Source organism: Grammomys surdaster, unplaced genomic scaffold (genome assembly GCF_004785775.1).
Source record: "Grammomys surdaster isolate TR1022 unplaced genomic scaffold, NIH_TR_1.0 125769, whole genome shotgun sequence".
Lineage (NCBI taxonomy): Eukaryota > Metazoa > Chordata > Mammalia > Rodentia > Muridae > Grammomys > Grammomys surdaster.
This window is the reverse complement of record NW_021620600.1, coordinates 1,933,488-1,956,832: the sequence shown is the minus strand read 5'-3', so window position 1 is coordinate 1,956,832 and position 23,345 is coordinate 1,933,488. Positions and strand designations below refer to the sequence as shown.

Here is a 23,345-nt window from a genome sequence, read left to right as displayed (position 1 = left end):
CTACCTAAGGGAGGATATGAATCCTAGGGGAAGACTCCACACTTTGGGCAGCAGTGTTGTATCAGGGCTGGTCCTCAGACACAACTGAGGCGTTACCCTATATTGTATCTGCATCTGTGTTTTGAACTTGATCACACTGAGCACTAAGTAAGGTATGTACTGTATAGACGTGCTCAGGACTTCTGATGTGAGGATCCAGGTGCCATCATAACATCACTGCTGTGCTAGGGACCCAGGGGAGCCTGACACAGTCCATGGTAAATAGTATCCTGTGTATTAGGTGGGCAGCAGTTGGCACACTAGGACTGGCTCTGACCTGTGTCCTACTTTTATATGATGGCATGCCATTCTTTTTCTTCCTTTTTCTTTTCTTATTTTTTGAGAAAATAAAAGTTTAGATATATTTATTTTATTTGTATGTATTTGAATACATGTATGTACCATATGGATGTCTGGTGCCCACAGAGACCAGAAGACAGTATGAGATCAGATACCTGGAACTGGAGTTACACATGATTGTGAACCTCCATGTGAGTGCTGGGAACCAAACCCAGGTCCACAAGCCACTCTCAAATGACCTTCAGTGGATGACTAAAAAGAGAACCGGTGGGATTGGAGGACGGCTCTGTGGACAAAGCACTTGCTGCACAAGCAGGAAGACCTTTGTGCCCATGGAAAACCACAGGCACGGTAGCATCCACCTGTGTCCCCACAGTGGAGATGACAAGATCCTCCCTGGGCTTGCTGTCCAACCCCTCTAGCCAATCAATAAGCTCCAAGTTCAGAAAGAGACTCTGCCTCAAAGACTAAGGTGGAAAAAAAAATGAGGAGACACAACCTTGATCTCTGACCATATGCGTGTGCACACACCCATGTGGCACACACAAAGAGAAAGGGTGGAGCAGCACACTGGCCATCAAACCTAAAGTACTGTAGCAATAAGTCCAGTGAAGCCTCACACTCAACGTGTGGCGTTTAGCAGTGTTTGAAGCCCTTCGCACATTCTAGAGGCTCAGCCTTCTCTTGGAAGATGAGCATCATCTGTGAAATGAGGCTGTCGCACTGGGCGGTAACAACCTAAGCAAATAACCCACACAGCTCGAGTAAGTTCTCCTCAGAGTATCGGGGAAGAGATGGCTGGACCTTTGCCAGTCTTCTCTACCCAGCAGGCATGAGCGCCCTGGCTCTGGGCCTCATCTACTCAGCCCTGAGCGTGGCCTCCTCAGAGTAGTTCCCTTTAACAGGAGAAGGAAAGCGTGCCAGCTGCCCATAGTGCTGGATCCTGTGGTGAGGTCAGCTCTGTCTTCCTCCTTCCCCCATCTCTGCTTCCCATCCCTGCCCCTGCTGACTGTCAGCTGTGCTTCTCACCAGGGCCAGGCACTTGGCCCATGCAAGGTGCCAAACTGGGCCGTAAAGTCCTGGGCTCTTCCCCTCTCCTCCCTGCTCCTGATCAACCTGGTGAAGTTCCTGCCCAACCAAGGAAGGGGAGGGGTGTCATTCTCTCTGTATGTGTTTCTGCATCTTTCCAGCCATCCTGCAGATGTGTGTTTCCCCACACGTGAGCCCCTGACCAGTACTACTTCCCTCCCAAGGAGGTGGAGCCCTCTCTTGAAACAGTGGTCTGTAAAACAAACTTTTGGTGTAAGATTTAAACATTGGCATTATGGGAAAGTCAAGAGTATTTCCTTATAGAAATGGGCTTTCAGGGTTTAAATGCTTCTGAAGAAATTGAAAAGACCAGAGAACCTGCTGGAGAGAATGGCACACATGTGCTCCAGAGCTTGGGAGGTAGAGACAGGAGGATGGAGGTTCAAGATTATCCTTGGCTATATAGTAAGTTCAAGGCCAATATAACCTTCATGGGAGCCTGTTCCCCCCCCCCCAAAAAAAAACCTTCAAATCAGTCACAAATATATTTCTTTTGAAAAATCTAGAACAAAATTTTAAGCCAAACTAAAAACAACAACAATAAAGCACCAGGTCATATAGCTTTTGGATTTGAGCACTCAAATGTTTTGATATTAACTGGTGCTGGGGGATATTAGCTGAGCTGTGAAGCACTGAAGAAACAGTCTACAAAGAGAGAAAAGTATCCAGGAAGCATAGTGTTTAGATCTACCAATTTCATTGGTAATCAAAGTACACATTAAAACAGTGAGACTCCATTTTGTGTTCAAATTGAAAAAGATTTTTAAAACCCATGATGCTAATAAACACTGGTGGTGTGGGAGAGGAGCAGAGATGCCCACAGATCACCAAAGTCATGTGGGAAGAGTATCCTGGCAGTCCTCACACAGTCCTCGGCCGTCTCCAAGAAGGCTGTACCCACTGGCCGGGAATCAGTGTCCTACAAATCTAATTTGAGAAGGTAATTAGAAGGAGCAGCAGAGATTCACACACAGAGATGTACATGCAGTGCTGTAGGAAAGTGGAAAACTAGAGACAACCTGATAATGGTCTGCAGGTTAAGTAAATTGTTTAATCCTCAAAATGTGCAATTAGGCAGCCACTATAAAGAAATTGCCTAGCAAAAGTCTCCATAAAGTGAGGTGACACACCCCAGACTTCTGGAAGAAGACACTTGCAGTACGTAGAAGTAAGTTATCAATAAGAAAAAGACAAAGACCAACAAGGCCAAGAATGTGACCATGTGATCCATAGAACCCAAGATGGTGTAGACACAAAAAGGGAGCTCTTTCCCGAAATGAATGTAGTCAGCAGAATGTCAGTGGTCTACAGGGAGACACAGGGGAACACATCTGTAAGATGTTCAGAGCAGTACTGTTTACAACAGCAGCCATATCGGTAATGTTGTATAATATCATATTGCATATTGATATATATAGTTCAGTGGCAACAATGTTGACTAAGAACTGGTCATCCCAAGGATGTGGCTAAAGGGAACATGGCTTTACATAAGGAGAGGCTATTTATAAGCTTGGTCTGCAAAGTATCGGCTTAGAAAAAAGTGTAAAGAACAGGTCATATAAAAGGTATGTATCAGTGATGTGCCTTTATAAGTCTTTAAGACAAGCTAAAATGAGTGTACATAGTGTTTATGGACATGCACACATGTACACATGTGTGTACATATAAGCATACAAGCATGAAAGTGATAGACACCGTCTTCAAAGCAGTGGTTACTGCTGCAGGATGGAGAGCATAGAGGGAAGTCAGGCTTAGACAGAAGCTGCTGTTGTTGTTGTTTTAAGGAAAAAATTGAAATGCTTGTGGGAAAATAATAACTAATGTTCTGAACTTAGGTTAGCATATCATACATTGTTTTCCATGCTTTTTTGCATACTAAGATATTGCAAACTTTCCGGTAGTTTTCCTAAGCAGGGAGGCTGGAACCAAGCGTCTCTATATAGCCTAAGCTGGTCTGGAACTCATCTTCCCAGAAGCTGGGATTATAGGTGTTTAACCGTGAGAATGTGTGGCAAGCAGTTATGGCTGTAGTAAGAAGCCGATGACCTGGGCCAGGGTAGTGGCAGCAGAGATGGAGGGACATGGGAGACACTGGAGTTGTTTTTAGTGGTGGAGTTAGCAGGGCTCAGTGATTGGTAAGCCTGTGGTGAGTGAAGAGCCAAAGAGGAAATTCATGAACGGAGCATGAACAGCTGGGGGTGTGGCAGAATGGGGTACAGTGACTTGAGGGGGCAGGTGAGGTGGGCCATGAACATACCCTGTTAATGGCCATCAGCTCTGCTTTCTTCCTATGTGCACTGGGCGTTACAGTGATGTCTGTGCCCTCTCTTCCGCAGGGGACAAGTGCTGCTCCTGGGGCTGGAACGAACATGGCATGTGTGGGGATGGCACTGAGTCCAACGTCTGGACTCCATCTCCAGTGCGTGCTCTGCCGCCACCATCAAGACTCCTCCTCGTGGGCTGTGGGGCTGGCCACTCCTTAGCCTTATGTCAGCTGCCGCCACACCGTGTGCCATGCCGGGATCTCAAGGTCACCTGCCCACTCCCAGATGCCACAGAGAACACTGAATCTCAGGGCACCGTGGACAGAGACAGACTGGAAGGAGAGACGATCAGTGACGTCAACCCAAAGCCATTCTGACAGGATGAGAAATGGTGAGGGGAGGGGACTGTGAGAGAGACTGTTCAATAAAGTGGCTTATCCCAACAGAAGATTCCCTGGAGAATCCTTCTGAGAGAGTATGGGGTCAATAATCCTCCTGTAAGCTCGAGAGGGGATCAGGAAGTCCTGACAGCTGGGCAGAACCGCAGGTCAGAACAAGGAGCTCTTTGCCCAGTGCTCAGAGAGGCTTGAGCCATGGAGGAGGCATCTTTTCTACTCAGCAGATGTGGATGAGGGGCGCCTCACTAAGGACATGCAAAGTAAAACCATCAGAAGGAGGCTCCAGCCCTACATGATGTCCACCCCATGGCTGTGTTAGGTCAGAGGGTGGAGGGTTCTAGGCCACATTTAGAGCAACACACACTTCCCCTTTGACTTAGAGGTTTCTGTTCAGAGCCCATAGCTTTGCCTGTCTGAGGGTACAGAGGTACCCTGCCTGGAGACTCAGAAGGAGAGGCACCCGTGTCTTCATGACCAGGGCCCGAGCAAAGGCTTTGGGTTGAGTGGGAAGAATGGAATGAGTAAGTGGAGAGAATGCAGGGCTTCTGGAGAGACTCAGCAGAGAAGACCCCCAAGTGCAGAGAAGTCTGTCTGGAGCCAGGAGACTCTCAGAAGATGTGTAAGTCTCCCACTAGGCAGGATTCTGGGGCCACTGTAGCAGGGGAACTATATTATCTCAGGGCTCTGCTGTCTAGGTTCCAGTAGCTTCTGGTGGTTACAGAATCCTAGGACGTTAAAGCTGGGGACTTCAAAGCCTAGAGGCCTCCAAACTACACTCCTCAGAGACTGGCATGGTGGCTTATGCCTTAAATAGCAGCACACAGGTGACAGAGCTAGGTGGATCTCTGTGAGTTTAAGGCCAGCCTGGTCTACATAGCAAGTTCCAAAACAATCAACCTCACATAGTAAGACACTCTCTCAAACAACAACAACAACAACAACAACAACAACAACAACAACAACAATAATAAAACCCAAACTGACATCCAACATTCTTCAGAGCTTCAGACATCTCCTTGCAGGTGGCCGGAAGCTTGCCCGTCTCCTGGTTATGTTGGCAGTGTTGGTTTTGTCCTTACGTTATCTGATGTGCTCTGCCTGGGACTGCATTTGATGAGCGGCTCACTAAGAAAGTGTAGAAACTGCTTGATCTCATCAACTACTCTCTTGCTCATCAGGAGAAAATGGAGGCTGAAAAGGGGGGACGCACCTCATTCCTGGCCCAGGGCAACCCAGTCAGAGCTCTGAACCAGACAGCAGTGGGATAGGAAGTAGCTGAGTGAATAGGAATGGGTCCAGCTCAGAAGGTTTGGAGGAAGTACTTTCCAAAGTCCACAGGCCTACGCCTAGACACCACCTGCAGCCACATTCTGACCTGAGCCCCAGGCATGGAGTCTTGCTCCTAGCACTGGGCCCAAGAACTATGTCCTGTTCTGTACAGCCTCCACCACCAGACCCAGAAGCCAGTGGCAGCATTTGTACTCTGGTCTTCTCTTGCTATAATGGCCAAGCCCACTGAGATAGAGCAGTTACCCAGTATGGCTTACTGGAGCAAGCTCAAGGTTACTGTTCTGTAGGCTACGAGGTTGGCAGCAACCAGGCCCGGAAGCATTTTCATGTGACCCATTCTGCCTAGACAGTTTCCAGTCACTAGGAGCCAACACCATCTTGCCCAGAGGCAAGCTACCTCCTGTCTCTTTCAGTATGTGCTGGAAAATTCCACACTTTGAGTTTCCCACTCAACTGGGTGCTTTGGAGCCCAGTGCCTTGTTCATAGGAGAAAGACGTGTCCGCATCCTGAACAGGATTAGCACATGGGCCCTAACTAAGCTCTTTGATTTAGAGTCTCAGACCTTTACAAGTGGGTCAGATCCTACTAGAAGCAGGCAAATGCAGGAAGGAGTGGTTCCCTGCCCACTATCTTACCTCAGCCAACCTCATGCTGCCCTTCCTGGTGACAGTATGGACAGAAGGCATTCTCCTCACTCTGCTGCCTGACTCTGATGGGTAAAAACACCAAAGACAAAGAAGGACAGTTGATAAGTCTTTTTCCCCCTTTCAGCCTTTGGTAGCTGTTTGTCTTTCAAAGAAGTCCAAGTCCCCTTTCCTGGTAGTCCATGGAGGAGCCAGCACCTAGTCAACTCTAGAGCTAAGCAGAAAGTAAACGAATGATCTTCTCAGTGTCCCCAGGGGTCACTGGAGTGGGACATTGACTGAGTGAGCTCTGAGGACCCATCCTTAGCCACTGTATTCTGTTTACAGCTTTTGGAGAACCAGTCTACAGGTCTCACAGACACTTGACACTGTCACTTCACTCACCTGCTTAGGTTCATTAGGGTCACAGGAGATGACCTGAGGAAAGAGCTCATTTTTTTAAATGCATTTTCAATGTAATTTTGCCTTCATTCCCCACCCTTGCCCCTCATGAGAAGGAAGAAATACCCCCATTGTGTGCTTGCAGGTGACTGGTGGGGCCCTGGAGTGAGTGTTGAGGACCCAGCATGCAACAGCTGTTGCCATGCCTTCTTCCCACACCCACCCTCCCCTCCTGATCACGGGTACCTGTCTTCCCTTGACCCATCTTCCACCCTTGATTATAATAGCCTGAAGTTCACTAGAATAACCCTGGATGCTGTGCTGGCTAGTTTTATGTCAACTTGACACAAGCTGAAAGTCATCTGAGAGAAGGGAACCTCAGTTGAGAAAATGTCTCCATAGACTGGGCTGCAGGCAAGCATATAGGCCATATTTCTTAATCACTGATGAGGGAGGCTTGGTCCATGGTGGGGGGTGCCATCCCTGGGATGGTGGTTCTGGGTTCTATAAGAAAACAAGCTGAGCAAACCAAGAGGGGCAAGCCAGTAAGCAGCACCCCTCCATTGCCTCTGCATCAGCTCCTGCTTCCCAGTTCCTGCTCTGTGTGAGCTCCTGACCTGACTTCCTCCAATGCTGAACAGTGCTATGGAAGTGTAAGCTGAATAAAGCCTTTCCTCCCCAACTTGCTTTTGATCATGGTGTTTCATTGCAGCAATAGAAACCCTGACTAAGACGGGTAACATGGTGCCTAGGGAGTGAATCCAGGCCTGTAACTCAGAATAAGTCCTTTTTGCCATGCCCAGGCATTATCTACTCCGGGTGAGGTGACTTAGTGGTCATTTGCAGTTAGCCCTGGGAGATAGTGGGGATGAGTTGGAAGTGGGTGCTAAGTATGACTGCCACAGCTTCAGAGCTGCTTCCTGATTGGAGCACAGAGGTGGATCGGAGTAGAGGACAGACAGGGAGGCTGGTGGCCTTCTGGAAAACTAGCTGAAGAGATGTAAGCTTCACCCATAGTGCAGCAAGAGTGGGCTTGGCCAGCTTTGAATCAAGAGAGGTCTGGAACAGAACACAAAGTGGCCCTTCTGTCACAGCTGTGCACTCCATGAAGGATGCAGGAGGCAAAATCCTAAGAGTCCCAGATTCAGAATCCAGGATTTTAATACTGCCCCATCATGGGCCAGCCCCAGAAAGTCGTTAGCTAAAAACAGCCCGATGCAAACTCTGGAGCTTCCGATCTTGAGTTCACTTTTCACTGGGCTGTGCGGCTTTGGGCTGGCTGCCCCTGATTATACTTCATTGTCTTGGCTGTAATATGGGGTGATTGGGCTGTTTTGAGCTGGCACTGGGCAGTATGTATGAGGCGCACCTTCCACATCCTCAGTGTGTGTTAGTTCCCCCTTTCTAGCTGCGGTGCTCCTACAAGCCTATGTTCCAAATAGCTTTGTGTTATTCAGTAAATTCTCATCTTCCTAGTAGATTTCTGGCTTATGTCAACACTGACCTCAGAAAACAGCCCAGGCTGCTTCACTTGTGTATCCCGAGACTCAGAAGAGGACAGTGGTAACTACCCTCAGTTGTGGTGGATCCTGGGTACCAGGAACTTGAGGCGAGTTGTCAAAAGAGGTGAGAGATTAGTAGGTAAATCTTTGCAACCCACCTTCAATGTCCCACCCACCCATAGGCTCACAGACTTGGGCTGTGCAGGGAGAAGACAAGGAGACTAAAACCATAAAGGGGCTGACACCTTTGTGCCTGTGGCCCTGAGCAGTGTGCTGCCTGCTCAGACCTTATCTCCCATCTTAAAATGCTCAGAGGTTGACGGTGTAGCCTTTGGGGACTCTTTCCATCGAACCTTCTGGAATCACTAATGGATCAGGAAGAATCAGATCCTCCATTCTACCGCACACCCAAACCTGCAAGTGAAGATTCCCAGAACAGACTCTACCCTTTCCTAGGTGTGTCAAGCTGAGAGGAGTATTCCATGAGGTAGTCTCCAGCCAAGGCCCTGGGAGCTGGCCAGGGCACCCAGACCTGACAGTCAGGCCCAACAATAGTCCCAGGGAAGTACCTGTGGCTGCACAGGGCAAGGAGATGCTCTGACGTGGCTTCCTGCAGAGAATCACCGAGATGAGTCACAGAACCATAGCAGGTGAGCCCCACAGAGCATGTGCCAGACATTATGTCAGGGTTTCATTCACCTCTGAAGAGTTGCTTCCTTCCCTTGACCCAACAGGATCTATAGCCCTAACCTGTGAGGGACAGCATCCTCAGAGCCCAGCAGCACCTCAGCTCAGATGACTGCAGTGGTAGCCACACCCACTTAGCAGAACAGAATGGAGATACAGCCTGGAGGCAATAAAAACTCAACTCACTCCTTCAGATCAAAAGTCAGCTCTTTATTTCCAGGGCCAGGGCCCGGGGAGGGGAGGCTGCTGTCTTTCCAGGAAATGCTGCAGCAAAAGCTCGAGATGTTGCAATTTTTTTTTCAACTCAAGCATGTGTTTTTCAAAAATATCATCTTTACACACACACACACACACACACACACACACACACACACACACACACTAATTTTAGAATCAGACCAAAGCCAAGCTACTGTCCTCTGTTTCTGTTGGGAAAATACTATATTTATTCGAGATGCAGAAGCGTGTCTCTGCAAACCTCCAATTGCTTCAGAAAAACAAATCTGCTTTAGACTAGACAGAAACCATGTTACAAAATTTATTTCATGCTCAAATCTCTTTGCATAACATTGGGCATGCAGTTTTTTCTTTTTTCTTTTTCCTTTTCTACTCTGAAGTACTAAATTGCATACAGTGCCAGTTTTCGCCTTAATAAAGGTGGAGGGGAGGCACCCCTCTGATGGTCCTGAACTGGAGGTACTCTACATCCTGGTTTTAAAATGACATTGGAAAAATCCATATGGTGTAACTATGAACAGTTTGTTATGAAACTTGGTCACACTGGATCTATACACCAAGATGAGTGAATCAAACTAAACTAACTGCTGTCGGGGTCTTGGGGAGAGGTCCGTTGGGTCACAAGCATGCCAGACAGAGGTGGAAGAGGGTGGCAGTGTGGCTCTCCACAGTCCTATTCAGAGCAAAGTTCTCGGTTTTCCACGTGAGAGGTGGGCTATGAAGGTGAGGTCAATGTGACCGATGACCAACTGCCATTTTGGAACCTTTCCTCTAGGTCTTGTGTACAAAAAGCAATTCACTCCCCAGCCCCATCTTTGTTCCCTGACCTCCCCCCACCCCCACTCTTGGAAATGTACAGGTTTCTACCGAGCGCCATTACAGTTTGACTCCGACACCATGTGTCTAAGAGCACTGAAAGAAAATAAGGGACTCTTGCTCTTCTCTCCATTCTTGGTAGTGGTTGGGGTGATCATACAGTCACAGCAAGGGCTGGTGGGTGTAGTTTAGCTGGGTTTTCTGTTTAACTTCATGCAAGTCATGCTAAGGCTCCCCTTGGCCCCCCTCCCCAAATAAAAGGTAACTTCTAAAAAAAAAAAAAGAAAAGAAAGAAGGGCGAATCCTCTACGGTCAGTTACCATGGGCCGTAGAAAAAGCTACGTCCGTCTTAGTACAATGCCCGGGCCACTCGGACTCGTCCGGCAAACCTGCATGGCGTGAATTTACTCTGTCCGAGGGTGAGGAGGGGCTGCAGGTCCACCCAGATGGTTAATAGCCACCAGTGTCCTCGGCCAAGCCGCCTGGTCAAGTCACTCTCACAGCCTCTGTCGGCATATACTTAGCAATGACAGGGCTTTCTTTGCAAAGATCTGTATGTAGAGAATACAATTACCACTTGAGCTCCTCTTCTTGCCTTCCCCTCCCGCTTGCTCGGCACTTAGTTGTTAAGGAAGGAAGAGGAAAGACTGAACAGCCGCATGCAGAGGCAGGCAGGGTCTTCTCCAGCTGGCTTGTTTCCCATGCAGCGGACCAGCCTAGCAGCCTCTTTCTCTTCCCTCTTGGGGGGGACAGGTGAAGTCCCTACTTCTGCTCTGCACCTGCAGACCTAAAGGGCTCCGAATCAGCCAGAGCAAAGCAAGTTCTTGGTGCTATCAGGAGCCATGAGAGCCGAGCTGGATGGACACTGAAGGGGCCTTCACCCTTGGTGCCTCCCAAAGAGTCCAGCACCCAAGCTCGAGTGGGTTCTGAGACTGGGGATCACCTGTGGATGGGGCGTGTACTCCCAAGAAGTACTAGGAAATGGGGTGCTTCTGTCCCACATCCCCTCGACTTCTGGAAGCACAGTAGAGACACTGTTCTCTTAGGCCACACCGACTGATCCAGCATTCAAGACAAGGAGTCAGGCAGCCCACGGGACCTTGCTGGGCAGGACGCAGCCATGGAGATAGTTTGCCCCTACTCTTCAGGCTGACCCCTGCTTCTGGGCATTCTACAGGCTTTACCTGGGAATAAGCCAGTTGCAAAGAGAGCAGCAGCCCCATCCATGCCAAGGATGGGGCTCCCCGCAAGGCTGGTAGCCCTCTGCCATGCAGCACCATGCAGGGAGCAGCACACCGCACTGAGGTCAAGGGGACCTCAGGCAGGGCAAACAAGCAGAGACCAGCCTGAATCAGATTGGTATAACTAAGCAATCGCGCACCACCCAAAGGACTGTCCCTTGTCTGGGCAAAGATTACCTCTCCTCTTCTAGATCTGCCTTTGATTCTTAAAGTCTATTGTTTCCCTTGTGTCTGATTTAACCATTCCTAACACTAGTGTAGTTGACAAAGGCCTGGGACTACACACCAGCTGTTACTCTCAAGATTTTGACTCCCCTCTGGCCCACCCTGCTCCCTGTCGTCATGCGTCTGTGTGAGCATGAGGAACATGTGAGCATGAGGTGCACAGGAACATGCATGAACTTCCCAGCTAGTCGGCTGCTATGTGCAGCCCTATGTGGAGTGTTCTGAACTTCTCCCCAGGCAGCCCATGCTAAACCTCTCCAAATCCTGACTGCAAGAACACCGCTAGTCACAGCCTTCACCGGCCACAAGGGGGCGCTGACTAGCCCAGGGGCAGTAATAATGTGCTCTGGCCATGGAAAGAGCTTTATAAGTCCTGTTAACATACCTTGTCTTGGCAAGTTCTCTGTCTGCCACTCCCAGTATTCTGACTAGCACACAGCTTACCTCTACAAGGATAGTGGCCTTATCTCCCAGCTCCAAAGCCACCTTTCTATGAAGCCTCCCTTTCCACTGGCCTGTGGTTTCTCTTTAAAGGATACTTCTTTCACAGCCAAACTTTAGACTAAACTCACAGGATGGTGGCTAAGCCAATAGTCCTTCACAACTAGAGGCTAGGAGAGAACACTTTACCTTTTGGACATGTTCTGCCCCACTGGAGAAATCTGAGGGAGCTGAGACTCCTCCCTGTCTCCTTGGGTACCCCTTGGCTTGGCTTTACAGACCATGGTCATCAACCCTGGCCAAGCCCCTTTCTATCATTTAGCTGAATACCAACCTACAGCTGCCTGGGCCTTAGTTTCTCTCTACAAGCTTGCTTCCATCCCCCTTGGAGAAAGAACTCTGACCTCTAGAGGCCAATCTCCGGGGGAATCCCCCCATCACCCCTCAATGTGCCTACCTACCCCTCAGCACCCCTTGCCCACCTCCCTGCCCACCCATCTGCAGGAGCGCAAGGCGGGCCCGGCCAATGCAGAGAGCTCCAAGTTCCTCTACATACCCTTTCTCATTCCTCCACCAGGTGGGCACGCGTACTCCCCGGTTGATAAGAGGAAGCAGGGTCCGTATCTCTCGCGGGTGCCCGAGCGGGTAAAGGGCAGGCCCTCATCGGGAGTGAGGGCCTGGTCTATGTGGGGGCAGTCTTCGTTCGCCAGCGCGGCCTTCGCCACCTCCCCATTCAGTTTGGAATCTTCAAACATATAAGCAGAAGCTATTGAGACACTGAAAACCGTTTAGTGAGAGGGGGTGACAGGCCGAAGGTGGGACATTCGACAAAGGAGTTCTCGTTCCTGAGGATAGAAAAGTGGGTGGTCCATAGAGGGGGTGCAAGGCTGGGGCAGGCTGCTGACAATGCGGGAGAAAGAGACTCCTAAGTTTGCTCAAAGTTTGCAAAAAGATGAATTGGTGATGGGCCCAGCGTGTGGTGCTGGGGGCAGGCCCAGGGCCAGGGCAGTGTTAATGAGACAGAACAGGGCCAGGGCAGTGTTAATGAGACAGAATGATATGATGTATCCATGGGAGGGATCAGACACACAGCTCAGGGAGAAGACAGACAGACACTCAGAAAGGCAGCCTTTCAGACCCCTCTGCTTCTGACCAGCACCAGGCTGCTTCCTAGCGGTGTTCAGCCCTAGGCCCAGCTAGACCCTGCCTGACCTCCCCCACTCCTGCGCAGGCAGCTCTCAATTTATTCTTTGGTTCCTGGTATATCTCCCAAGTCTAATCACTCATCTTGCTCCCACCTCTCCATGTGGGACCCAATATGACCATTCAGATGCCCGTGGCTACTTCTCTGTCCCCACAAGGACCAAATCTGGTGCCTCTGGAACTTTATCCCATACAGACTAGGTTTACTCACATCTTCTGTTCCTGTCCAGACAGGGACATGGTCAGATTTGCCACCCCCTCTACAGACTAGCCTGGACATGCATTTTACACTATCTCCCCAAACAAACCCTATTTTGTCATGCTATGCCCCAGAAAGACTAGACTGGCCACACCTCTGTTCTGTCCTTACAGGAACCCAATCTGGTCCCTCAGAGACTGTGCTCTATACAGACTGAGTTTGATCACACAGCCCTCTGAAACTTTGTCCTATACACAGACAAGTGCTGGCCACACCTATACTATCTCTACAAAGACTCAACCATGGCCCTTCCATTTCACGTTCCCTGCACAGACTAGGCCTGGTCATACATTTCCCTGCCCGCATAGGGACACAATCTGATTGTTCTACCCCCATCATTCATGCAGATTAGCTTCCTGTGTCACCCCACAGACCCAATGACATCATCCCATCTGTTCTGTCGCCATGAAGACCTACACTGCTGCACACACACATCAAGCAGTGCTTCCACAGACCACTCTGGGGGACCTGGTCAGCTTGCACGACAAAGATAAATGCATATGCATGAGCCTGTGGTCGCTGGACAGGGATGTGGGAGCGGCTCACATTCCTGTCCTTTCTACCAGCATCGCTGGTAAAGCAGAGCAAATGGACGTGTGGGAGACGACAGACGCTGATGGCCTTGGGTGGGGGTGGGAGGATTTTGAGGCTTGGCTTTTGCAGTAGTTTAAGAAGGAACCTGGAAGGAGGTCTCAGGGGGACATGAATGGTGGGGGAAGGACAAAATGTGGCCACAGCCAAGCACCTTGGCCCTCCTAACTTTAAGAGCAAAGATTTGGAGGCCGTCAGCACCTGGCAATGGTGGCTCTGACTGAGCTTTGTCCCCATCTCTTTCCCTCTTGGGGACACTGCTAGGGTAAAGCCCAGTCAAGCACTGCACCTATGGGGGAATCCTCATGGGAGAGCCCTTTGGTGAGGGAAGAAACCACCCTGGGGAATGTTTTAGGGGAGGCTCTCAGAAAGAAAGCTACAGGAGACTCCCAGCTTCATGTGACCCTCTCCCGTGATCCTGTTCAGATCGTATAACTACACGCAGGAGTGAGCCTTCCCAGTGCATGCACACATGACATGCACGTGAGTGGGGTCACCACACGTGTACATCATGGCACTACAAAGAGGCAGTCAGTCAAAAGAGAAATGGACCAATCAGGTTTATTCATAAAGCAAATCCAAAAAAGAAAAAAAGAAAAGAAAAGAAAAAAGAAAAAGTTTCCCATCATAATTTTGGAACTTAAAAAAGTCTGTCGTACAAGACGGCAAGGCATTTCACGTACAGTCCTTGAAGATCCCAGGGCCTTCGATCCTGATTGACTCTGAACCAGAAAGGCTAGTTACTAGGGAAACTCTGGCACCATGTGACAAGCTGGGGGCTGCCTAGCATGAGGAGTGTGTCTGTGGGACACATGTGTGCCCACGGACATGCATATTCTCCCTTACATTCCATTGGCTCTTGTCTCCCTCATGGAGGGTCTTGGGCTGGAAGGAGGATGCTGGGGAGATGAGGAAGTGGTATGGTGGGGAAGGGGGATTGAAAGCTGGGTCCATGTGCCTTGCATGGGGAAGAATGATGGCTTCCAAGTGCATCTTCTCTAGCTGGCAAAGATGCTCTTGAGTGGGTGTCCACAGCCTGCTCTTCTTGTCCAGAGAAGGGCCAAATAGTGACTGCTTCTTCCTGCCTCTGCCTCAATAGAGACAGCTCAGCCTGAGACCACCCCTTCCTCTGGCCCTGAGTCTCTGCCTACACGTCCCCGGCCCCTAGGCCTCCCACCTTAAACTGTAAAGAGTTTGAAAGCAGGGGTAGTCCCTCTGGGGTTCCAAGAGCGAGGGACAGCCATCTAGGATTTAGGGGGACAGGATGAGGGCAGTTTCCTGGATACCCCTGGAGCCTACTTTTTCTTTCAGCCTTGACCTTTAAAAAGGGTTTATGGCTGAGTGGATGATGTTTTATCTGCAGTCGAAGATGCTCTCTGCACCCAGGCCATTCACTTCCTGTCCCAAACTCCAGTGCAAATGGCCAGAAGAGAGAATAAGCAAAGAGGGCCAAGCATCCAAACTGTGAGAACGACCAAAGGTACAAGACCTCAGAGTCCTCACCCACCTGCTTATCTTTCCTGACACCTAGCTTTCTACTTGCGTTCAGAGAGCTGGGCCTGCCTCCTTAGCCCAGGGCCCCGGGACACCATACCCCCAGGCTGGCAATGATGGAATGGCGACATGGTCAGCGTCTCAGAGATGGTTTCCAGGCTTTGAAATGAACTGAGATGAACGTCTGTGAAAGGGTCATTTTTTTAAAAACTTTGGAGCAAGAGAACCTATGTGACCAGGCCTCTGTCAGCAGGATGGCTGTTCCGACATCTCTAGACACTTCTGACATACTTACTGTTCATACCTAGCCGCGGGCACCACCAGGCGCACGCAGGACTAGACTGGGATTACGTGGGCTGCCATTACCTTGGGTTTACCCCAAAGGGGTCTGCCCAGCTGGGACTCAGGAGAAAACATCCCAGGCTAAAGGGGACAAACTGTGAGAAGTGTGGCCATGAGAACCAGCACACTCATGTAACAAAACAAGGAGAGAGAGAGAGAGAGAGAGAGAGAGAGAGAGAGAGAGAGAGAGAGAATATGAACAACACAGAAAAGAAAAAAGAATACCCGCCTGGCCTTCAAGATCATCTCCTTTCTCCTCAGATCTCGCTTTGCCCACACAGCCAGTGTGGACTACAGTTTGGATCCATGCTGCCAGTCCTACCTTGCCACTGGGTTCTCTTTGGCCGCCTGTCTCACTCCGTCAATTCTGCCCCTAATTCTGCCCAACCACTCCGTGGTCTAGCACTAGTCCCAGGCAGCCACTGCAGCCTAGGAGAGGGCCTGGCAATAGCGGTTTTGGATTCTGGTGCTCAGAAAACAAACCACACCCCCAAAGACCACCCAAGGCTGCAGCGGTAGCTCCTGTGGGTGGCGGAAGTGGGGCATCTCTGATATTGCGCTTTGGTTCTGTACACCCACAGGTAAGAAAGGAGCGAAACCTGCCACCTGTGTCCCTCTGTGTCCCTTATGCCAGGGACCTGTAGCCCTGGGACCCCACACCACAAAGGTCTGACTCATCACAGGAGCAGAAATAAGACACACGAGGATGGACATGGCAAGACAGGGGACAGCAGACACTCCAAGCTGCCCAGAGCAAGTGGCTGGCCCACTATAAGTGGGGGTGCGTGGGGGAGTAAACCTCTTCTTGGAGGACAGCAGCTGCTCCAGGGAGCTCAGTGCCTGACAATCCCTCCCTGTGCCTCCCAGTTCATGGCCAGGCAAGACCTAAAACCTTGGCAGCCCCTCAGGACAAGAGCCCACAAATATTGAGGCCATTCAAGCCATGGCCCAAAGAAAGAGATCACAACATCCCTGGGACAGACAGACAGACAGACAGACAGACTGTGGCTTCACTGAGAGGTGGAGGTGAGGGTTAGGAGCTGCTGGCTCAGCTAGACACCCAGCATTCTAGCTCAGTCCCTAATCCAAGAGTTAGAAATGAAACTAGAGAGACTGCTGTTTGGGGATCTGCTTGACTGCCTCTGCTGAAGAACCCCATGGGACACCATCTCGTCTCCCACATTCCCATGAGGCCTAGTCTCTACCCATCACATCTGCTTTCCTACTCTCTGCTTTCTCTCTCACTCGCTCACCCCCAGCCCATGCCCATCCAGATCTATAAGGAGGGGTTAAATAGAAAGGGAGCCTATGGTACAGAAATGGGTGAAGACAAACTCTGGAGACCTCATACGCTCCCGCAGTGGGTAATCCGGTCTCATATGCCAGTGTCTGAGGAGAGGCTAAAGGTGGCACTGGAATCTTACAGCTGAGGGGTTGGAGGGCTGAACATCAGAACAGAACAGCACCAAAACAGCAAGGGGGGAGAGAGAGAGAGAGAGAGAGAGAGAGAGAGAGAGAGAGAGAGAGAGAGAGTTAGAGTTAGAGTTAGAAAGAGGGAGCTTGAGCTCAGACAGCTAGTCATTAGACTGCCCAAACCAGAGATCTCCGAATTCCTGAAACCTGGAAGCCAGGGCGGAGGCTCAGCAAGGCTAAGGAACCCAGAGGAAATTTTACAGGAATTCGTAGGCTTTGCAGATCTGCTGCAACCTGAAGAAAGGGCTAATGTCCTTAGGATTAGCTCTCTCTGTGTGTGCGTGTGTGTGTGTGTGTGTGTGTGTGTGTGTGTGTGTATGTGCGTTGGTGGGTGTGGATGTATGTGTGTCCCCAGTACATGGATAATGTCACTGGTCTGGATGTGCAGAGGAATCTGGCTAGAGTGAGCTGGGATCATCAATGGGCTGACCTGGGGCTCCGTTTTTTGAGCACCAAATCCTGACTGACAGACACAGTGTTGGGGAAGATGAGTCAGAAGGGCTGAGGAAGGTCATGTGATAACTCGCAGGCTGAGCACTTCCTGCTGGGGCCCACTGTGGAGCCGGGGAGAGGATAGGCCATCCAGAGCTGGGAAAACTGTCCTTGCCCTGGTAATGGCTCCTGGGGTAAAATGGCTAGTTAACTCAAAACAAAAGGGTAGGCCTGGGGCTTCCCAATATGGAGACATGGCTTGATCAGGAGCCTATCTCTACCTCAGGGTCCCTGTATTCCCTGCCCCAACCTAGAACACAAGCTACATTTTGCTTCCGTACCTACAGGAATCTCAGGAAGGAGAGGGCAAGGAATGGGTGAGAAGGCTAGACAAAGAAGTAAGCCTTGAGACATGGTTTAGGCTGCTCCAGCCAGCAGGATAAGGGACTGGGGTGGGAGGGTAAATCCGATAGCACACCAGCAGGGAAGGACATCAATCACTCACTGAGGGAGGCCACCCAAGGGAAAGGGAGCCATCCTCATCTGAGACTGAGCTAGCTCAAAGCCTCCTGCCAGACCTAGGCATGGGGTGCTCTTCATAGACGAAATGAATCGAACAGCACACATCAACCCCACACTCACCCGGTACCTCTGAGCTCAGTGTCGGCATTCTTCTCTGGATCATCTGTTCCTTGGAGAGCCCTGTCTCCCCAGAGGTAAGTCAATGGCATTCCATGGGTAGAGGTAGACTATGGGTTTTCATCTTCGGACCAGAGCCCCATGGTCAACTTTATGTGCTATGAGCAGGTTCTCATAAAACTGAGATAGTCCCATAATGAGCCACTAGCCATGGAATATGAGAATATATCCCTCAGTGACTAGTATTGTTTTACCCCGCCCCCCCCCACCCCACCCCCATCTCCCAGTGAATGCGTGGATAAGTGGTTGGGATGTCTTGTATTGCTGCTGCTGCTGCTACAGTCCCTACTGCTAGGTGTGGGGACAACTCTCAGTGGTGGGAGGTGGTTGCTGGTCCATAATGCTTTCGTCTAAGCTGCCCGGGATGTGGCCCCCCTCTAGTCCTTTGCTCACCAGCCACTTGTGTCAGAAGGTCACCAGAAACTCCCACTGGACCATCAACCCAAACAGACAACGTGAAAGCCAGAGTCACTCCAACAGGTTCCTAAAGATAAATGCTAAACTCTACAGTAGTGGCAGAGGATGAGTTGGTTCGGCATGCTATGGGGTGAGTAAGCTTGTCACAGAAGGCTAGGGCGACTCCTAGCAGGGACCTGGAGCTGGGTAGCTGGCCGGCGTCAGGGCAGGAATCTACTCAGCTATAGAGATAGGTTCTGCTAGGGCTGAGAATCCTCGCTACTGCCTTTTTAGGGACCCAGCTGCCAGACCTCACGGACAACTCTGTCAGTCTACACAGCCTGAAGGCACGCATGTTAAAGACCAAGTCAAAGGCTGTATGGTGTCTCTGAATCAACCCCACTCCATCTGTCCCTGCCCACCACTGGGTTAGTAGCCTGTCAGAGAGTCATGCCTGACTCCTTCCAACCGAGCAGCAGCCTCTAGGCTTCTGCTAAGAGAGTTCTCAGCAAACTTCCTTGGGGTCTCTTCAGAACTCATGAGACCAACCACATCAACGTCCTTACCCAGGGCCACCAGTGAGGTTCCTCTAACAAGCTCTTGCCTTCCGAATTTGGCCACCCAGAATCTCCCTGGGGTCCCAGGCTCCACACCTCAAGATTGGGCACAGGGTCCTGGGTTACCCGTGGAACTAAGGAAGCAGTCTGACTGAATCTGGAATCATTGCTACAGGGGGTAGAGGTGAAAGGTCAGATTGACATGCCTCTAAGAGGTTTCCTACCTGCTCTGTTAATTTCTAAAATTTCTTCCTGGGCCAGCGGACATGTGTCACTCTGAGTACTGTGGTGTGGAGAGTTTACGACAGATTTACAATAATTGGGAGATCCCAGCTGTGGTGGCCGCGGAATATGCTTCTTTTTTTTCTTTGGTAGTTTCTGTTTAGCCATGGCTAAAGAGTAGTACATCCCAAAATTGTTCACGATGACGGGCACTGGCATGGCAATGGTCAGCACACCAGCCAGAGCACACAACGCTCCCACCAACATCCCAGACCACGTCTGAGGATACATGTCTCCATAGCCCAGTGTCGTCATGGTGACCACAGCCCACCAGAAGCCAATGGGAATATTTTTAAAGTGTGTGTGTTCGCTGGCGCTGGGGTCATTGGGCTGTGCTCCAATCCTCTCAGCATAGTAGATCATGGTGGCAAAGATGAGCACCCCCAGGGCCAGGAAGATGATGAGCAGCAGGAACTCGTTGGTGCTGGCACGGAGCGTGTGGCCCAGGACCCGCAGGCCCACAAAGTGGCGGGTCAGCTTGAAGATGCGCAGGATGCGCACAAAGCGGACGACACGCAGGAAGCCCAGCACGTCCTTGGCAGCTTTAGAGGACAGGCCACTTAGGCCCACCTCCAGGTAGAAGGGGAGGATGGCTACAAAGTCAATGATGTTGAGGGAGTTCTTGATGAACTCCACCTTGTTGGGACAGAAGACAACACGCATGAGGAACTCAAAGGTGAACCAGACCACGCAGACGCCCTCGATATAGGTGAGGAAGGCCTCTGTCTCCGCTTCCCGGTAGTACCGTACTTGTGTGCCATTTCGAACGTTCTCGATTTCCGTCTTGTTCACGATGGGGTTGAAGCGCTCATGGGTCTCCAGGCAGAAGGTTGTGATGGAGACCAGGATGAAGAAGAGGGAGGCAAAGGCCACATACTGTGGGTGAGAAACACAGGATGTCAGAGTAAAGGCTTCCCATTCAGAGTGGAGAAACCTACAGTGCCTTGCAGGTCCAGGTACAGTGTGCCACATCAGGGGCAGGCAATGCACAGAGTCCCTTGACTCCAACACAACCTAAGCTGACACATCATGTTATCCTCCTCAGAGCCAGGGGCTGGGTGTGGGGTAGGTGCTGCTGCTGAGCCTGGACAGCCAAGCCTGTATCTTTGTTCACTTATGGCTCCTTCCCAGCTATCAGCCAAACACTGATGCTCTGGGGTCCAGCAGAGCCACAGAGTAGAAGAAGCCTGGTTCTGTTGGGGTTGGCTGTCACTAAATACAAATACTCTCAGGAGAAACAAAAACAAAAGGAAAAAAATCTGAAATCTGAGGTGTTTGTCATGGTTAGCTACAGTGACTGTGACTCTGGGACTGGTATGTGCAAAGAGATACAAGAAACCCATCTTCCGGAATCTGGCTCCCAGAGGCTGTATCTGTTTCCTTTGACTCCAGTTTGTTTACTTAAAGAGTGCCCCTAGCCATCACAATCAGCAGCAGATTGCTTCAGCCTTAGTGTGGGTGGACACAGGTGCCCTTCCTCCATTCCAGGGGTGTGCTCTAGGAGTCTCAGGATGGCTCAGTTGGGTTGACCTATGGGGCCTGGAGCCCAACCTGCCGAAGGATCTGGGCACCAAGAACTAAGTGGATCTTCCAAACCATGTTTTGGGTTGCAGGTAGGGAGGAAGAGAAAGAGCAGGAAAGAGCACTTTAGAACACCAGCAGTCTTAGGAGGTCATGCTGCATGCTACCTGAACCCACACTCAGGAGAGAGACCTGGGTATGCTGCTTGTTATGGTGCGCTGGCATCCTGTTGGTTTAATAGCCGTGCGATTCTCAGAACCTTTGCTCATAGGCTACATCTCAAACCCATTTGCATCCTTCCTTCCTCTCTTGCTTCCTCCTTTCCTTCCTTCTGCTATCCCCTTTGCACACGTACCCACCTTCCTTCTATTCACACACCCATCCAGCTATTTGCTCATTCTTTCTTCCTTTTATCCTCTCCCTCCTTTTTTCTATTCAAACTGTCCCCCTTCCTTCTGTTCTCCCCTTTCCTTTCCCGCCATTCACCGCTCAGCAGCCTTCAGTCCCCCATCCGTCCTTTCTTCCCGACTCTCTTCACCAATCCCAGCACAGAGATGAGGCTTCTCACCGCCTATCTGGAAGCTCCCTGTTCAGCTCAGGAGAAGACATACACAGACCCCCTGGAGGGCAGTGGGTTGAAAATATGAGCCCCTCCAACCCTCGAAGCACATGGGGCTGGCAAAAGCCAAGGGAAGGAGGGCAGAGAAGAGGTCTTCTGACTCCAGAAATCTCTTCTCTCGAGATCCAGCTCTTCTAGACCTGGGATGCATGGAAGACAAACCAGGAAAGCAGAGTAGAGGCAAAAGGAGAGTCAACCACCTTCAACCCCAGTTCACACGTCTCTGCAGCCTTTCCCAAGTCACCACGTTCTTGGGGCAAAAAAGTACATCTTCATCTGCTACGTATTTGGACCTGGACTCCCCCAGCACCTCCCTTAGAGCTTGACCCTCACAGCCTAGATTCCCTAAGGACAGGCCAACCCCTCCCCTACAGTGACCACTGCCACACCCTTTTCTCTGTATCTTCTCTCAATGGGGCCACTGCTATCAAAGCTGGCTCTAGGCCTCAGTCCTATGAGCTCCTGGTCCCAGAGCTGCCCCTGCCAGATGCCACATCACCCACAGGGAAAAGCCCAGAGTCCCCAGCCTGGCACACCAGGCTATGCCCTGTGCTGTGCTTGATTTCTCAGCATCCCCACTCTACATGTACATGCTTGCCACATGCACCTCTCTGCCATTCTGACCATAGTGTCTCACTACCGTTGTGATTTTGCACCCGAGGTTCCTTCTTCCAGAGAGACTTCTGGCCATACACACTCTTGGTGGAAAATCCCATGTATCCTCAGTGCCCCATTAATAGCCCTTCCCCTGGGGCGAGGCTCCCACTGGCAGCTGTGGTACTTAGGAGGCAGTTTGCCAAGGCACTCCTCAAGGAATCTCTACAAACACCCAGGGAGGCCACAAGTCTGTCTCCAGCGATGGCTCGTTAGTGTTTGCAAAGGCTCAGGAGAATAGCTCAGACAGGGTATTGATCTCCCCGGAGTCCCACAAGCCCTCAGAGATCTCTAATTTGTCCCCTCATAATACTGATCTTCATAGGAGCATGGATGCCCAGGGAACAGCCAGATCCTATTAAAATTAGGCAGAGAGGCTGAGGAGATGACTCGGTTGGTAAAGTGCAAGCATGGATCCTGGAATTCATCCCCAGAACCCATGTTTTAAAATAAAAGTTGGAGATGGAGAGGTGGCTCAGCAGTTAAGAGCACTTGCTGCTCTTTCAAGAGCCTAGATTCAATTCCCAGAACCTACATGGTAGCTCACAACTTCTATAACTTCAGCTCCAGAGAATCTAATGGCCTCCACAGGTACCATGAAAGCACATGGTGCACATACATATATGCAGATAAACACTCGCACACATGAATACAACTGAAATAAATCATTAAGAAGAACAAAAAGAATCAAGTGTGGTGGTGTGTGCTTATAATCCCAGAGCCGAGGGGCAATTACTCTGGAGCTCACTGGCCAATTACTGAATCGGTGAGCCACAGGTCAAGTGAGAGACCCTATCTCCAAAAAATGAGAGTAACTAAGAAAGATACCAGAAATTAGAACATGCAACACACATGATGAGCATGAGAAAACTCATGCTTATCAAGGCTCAAGGTGGAGCCTGGGCCCCACACACAAAGGGTGGTAAGCAAGAGCCAGACTAGAAAAGACTCCATCAGGAAGAGCCCTGACAGACTCCCTGACAGCTCCCTTCTCGGCCTCTGCTGCCACAAGGGCAAAGCAAGCACAGGGCCCTGTAGACCTCTGGGTCCATATGGATCCTTTCTGGTCTGTGAAAGAAGCAACTTCTGGAGTGCTGAGATACCCTAGTATTTCATTAAGCATAGAGGCTAGCAGGAGAGCAGCCAGAGCCCAGCCAAAGCTAAAACAGCCCTTCCCTTTGTCAGACTCAAGGTTGGGAGGAGAGAGGAAAAACTACCAAAGTTCCAGAACCTACTATGAATACTCTTTTGGTAGAACAGTCCCTGCT

At 50.4% G+C, this 23,345-nt stretch overlaps 2 protein-coding genes across 4 annotated transcripts in view; one reads left to right on the top strand and one right to left on the bottom strand.

The window, feature by feature from the left end:
* Sergef (secretion regulating guanine nucleotide exchange factor) overlaps positions 1-4,140 on the top strand; it is a 198,151-nt gene extending 194,011 nt beyond the window's left edge. For both annotated transcript variants that reach the window (XM_028788868.1, XM_028788869.1), the window contains one exon: positions 3,765-4,140. In XM_028788868.1, coding sequence (XP_028644701.1) covers positions 3,765-4,069 — 305 coding nt within the window. In that variant the 3' untranslated portion in view covers positions 4,070-4,140. The remainder of the gene's footprint in view (positions 1-3,764) is intronic.
* A 4,644-nt stretch (positions 4,141-8,784) lies between these two features.
* The window catches only part of Kcnc1 (potassium voltage-gated channel subfamily C member 1), a 42,104-nt gene continuing 27,543 nt past the window's right edge, over positions 8,785-23,345 (bottom strand). Inside the window, exons 2-4 of one of the 2 annotated variants that reach the window (XM_028788957.1) lie at positions 19,226-20,159; positions 12,112-12,300; positions 8,785-10,199 (exon numbers count right to left, since the gene is read on the bottom strand). In XM_028788957.1, coding sequence (XP_028644790.1) covers positions 10,135-10,199; positions 12,112-12,300; positions 19,226-20,159 — 1,188 coding nt within the window. In that variant the 3' untranslated portion in view covers positions 8,785-10,134. Of the gene's footprint in view, positions 10,436-12,111; positions 12,301-19,225; positions 20,160-23,345 lie in introns of both variants that reach the window. The other variant, XM_028788956.1, reaches the window with a different exon arrangement.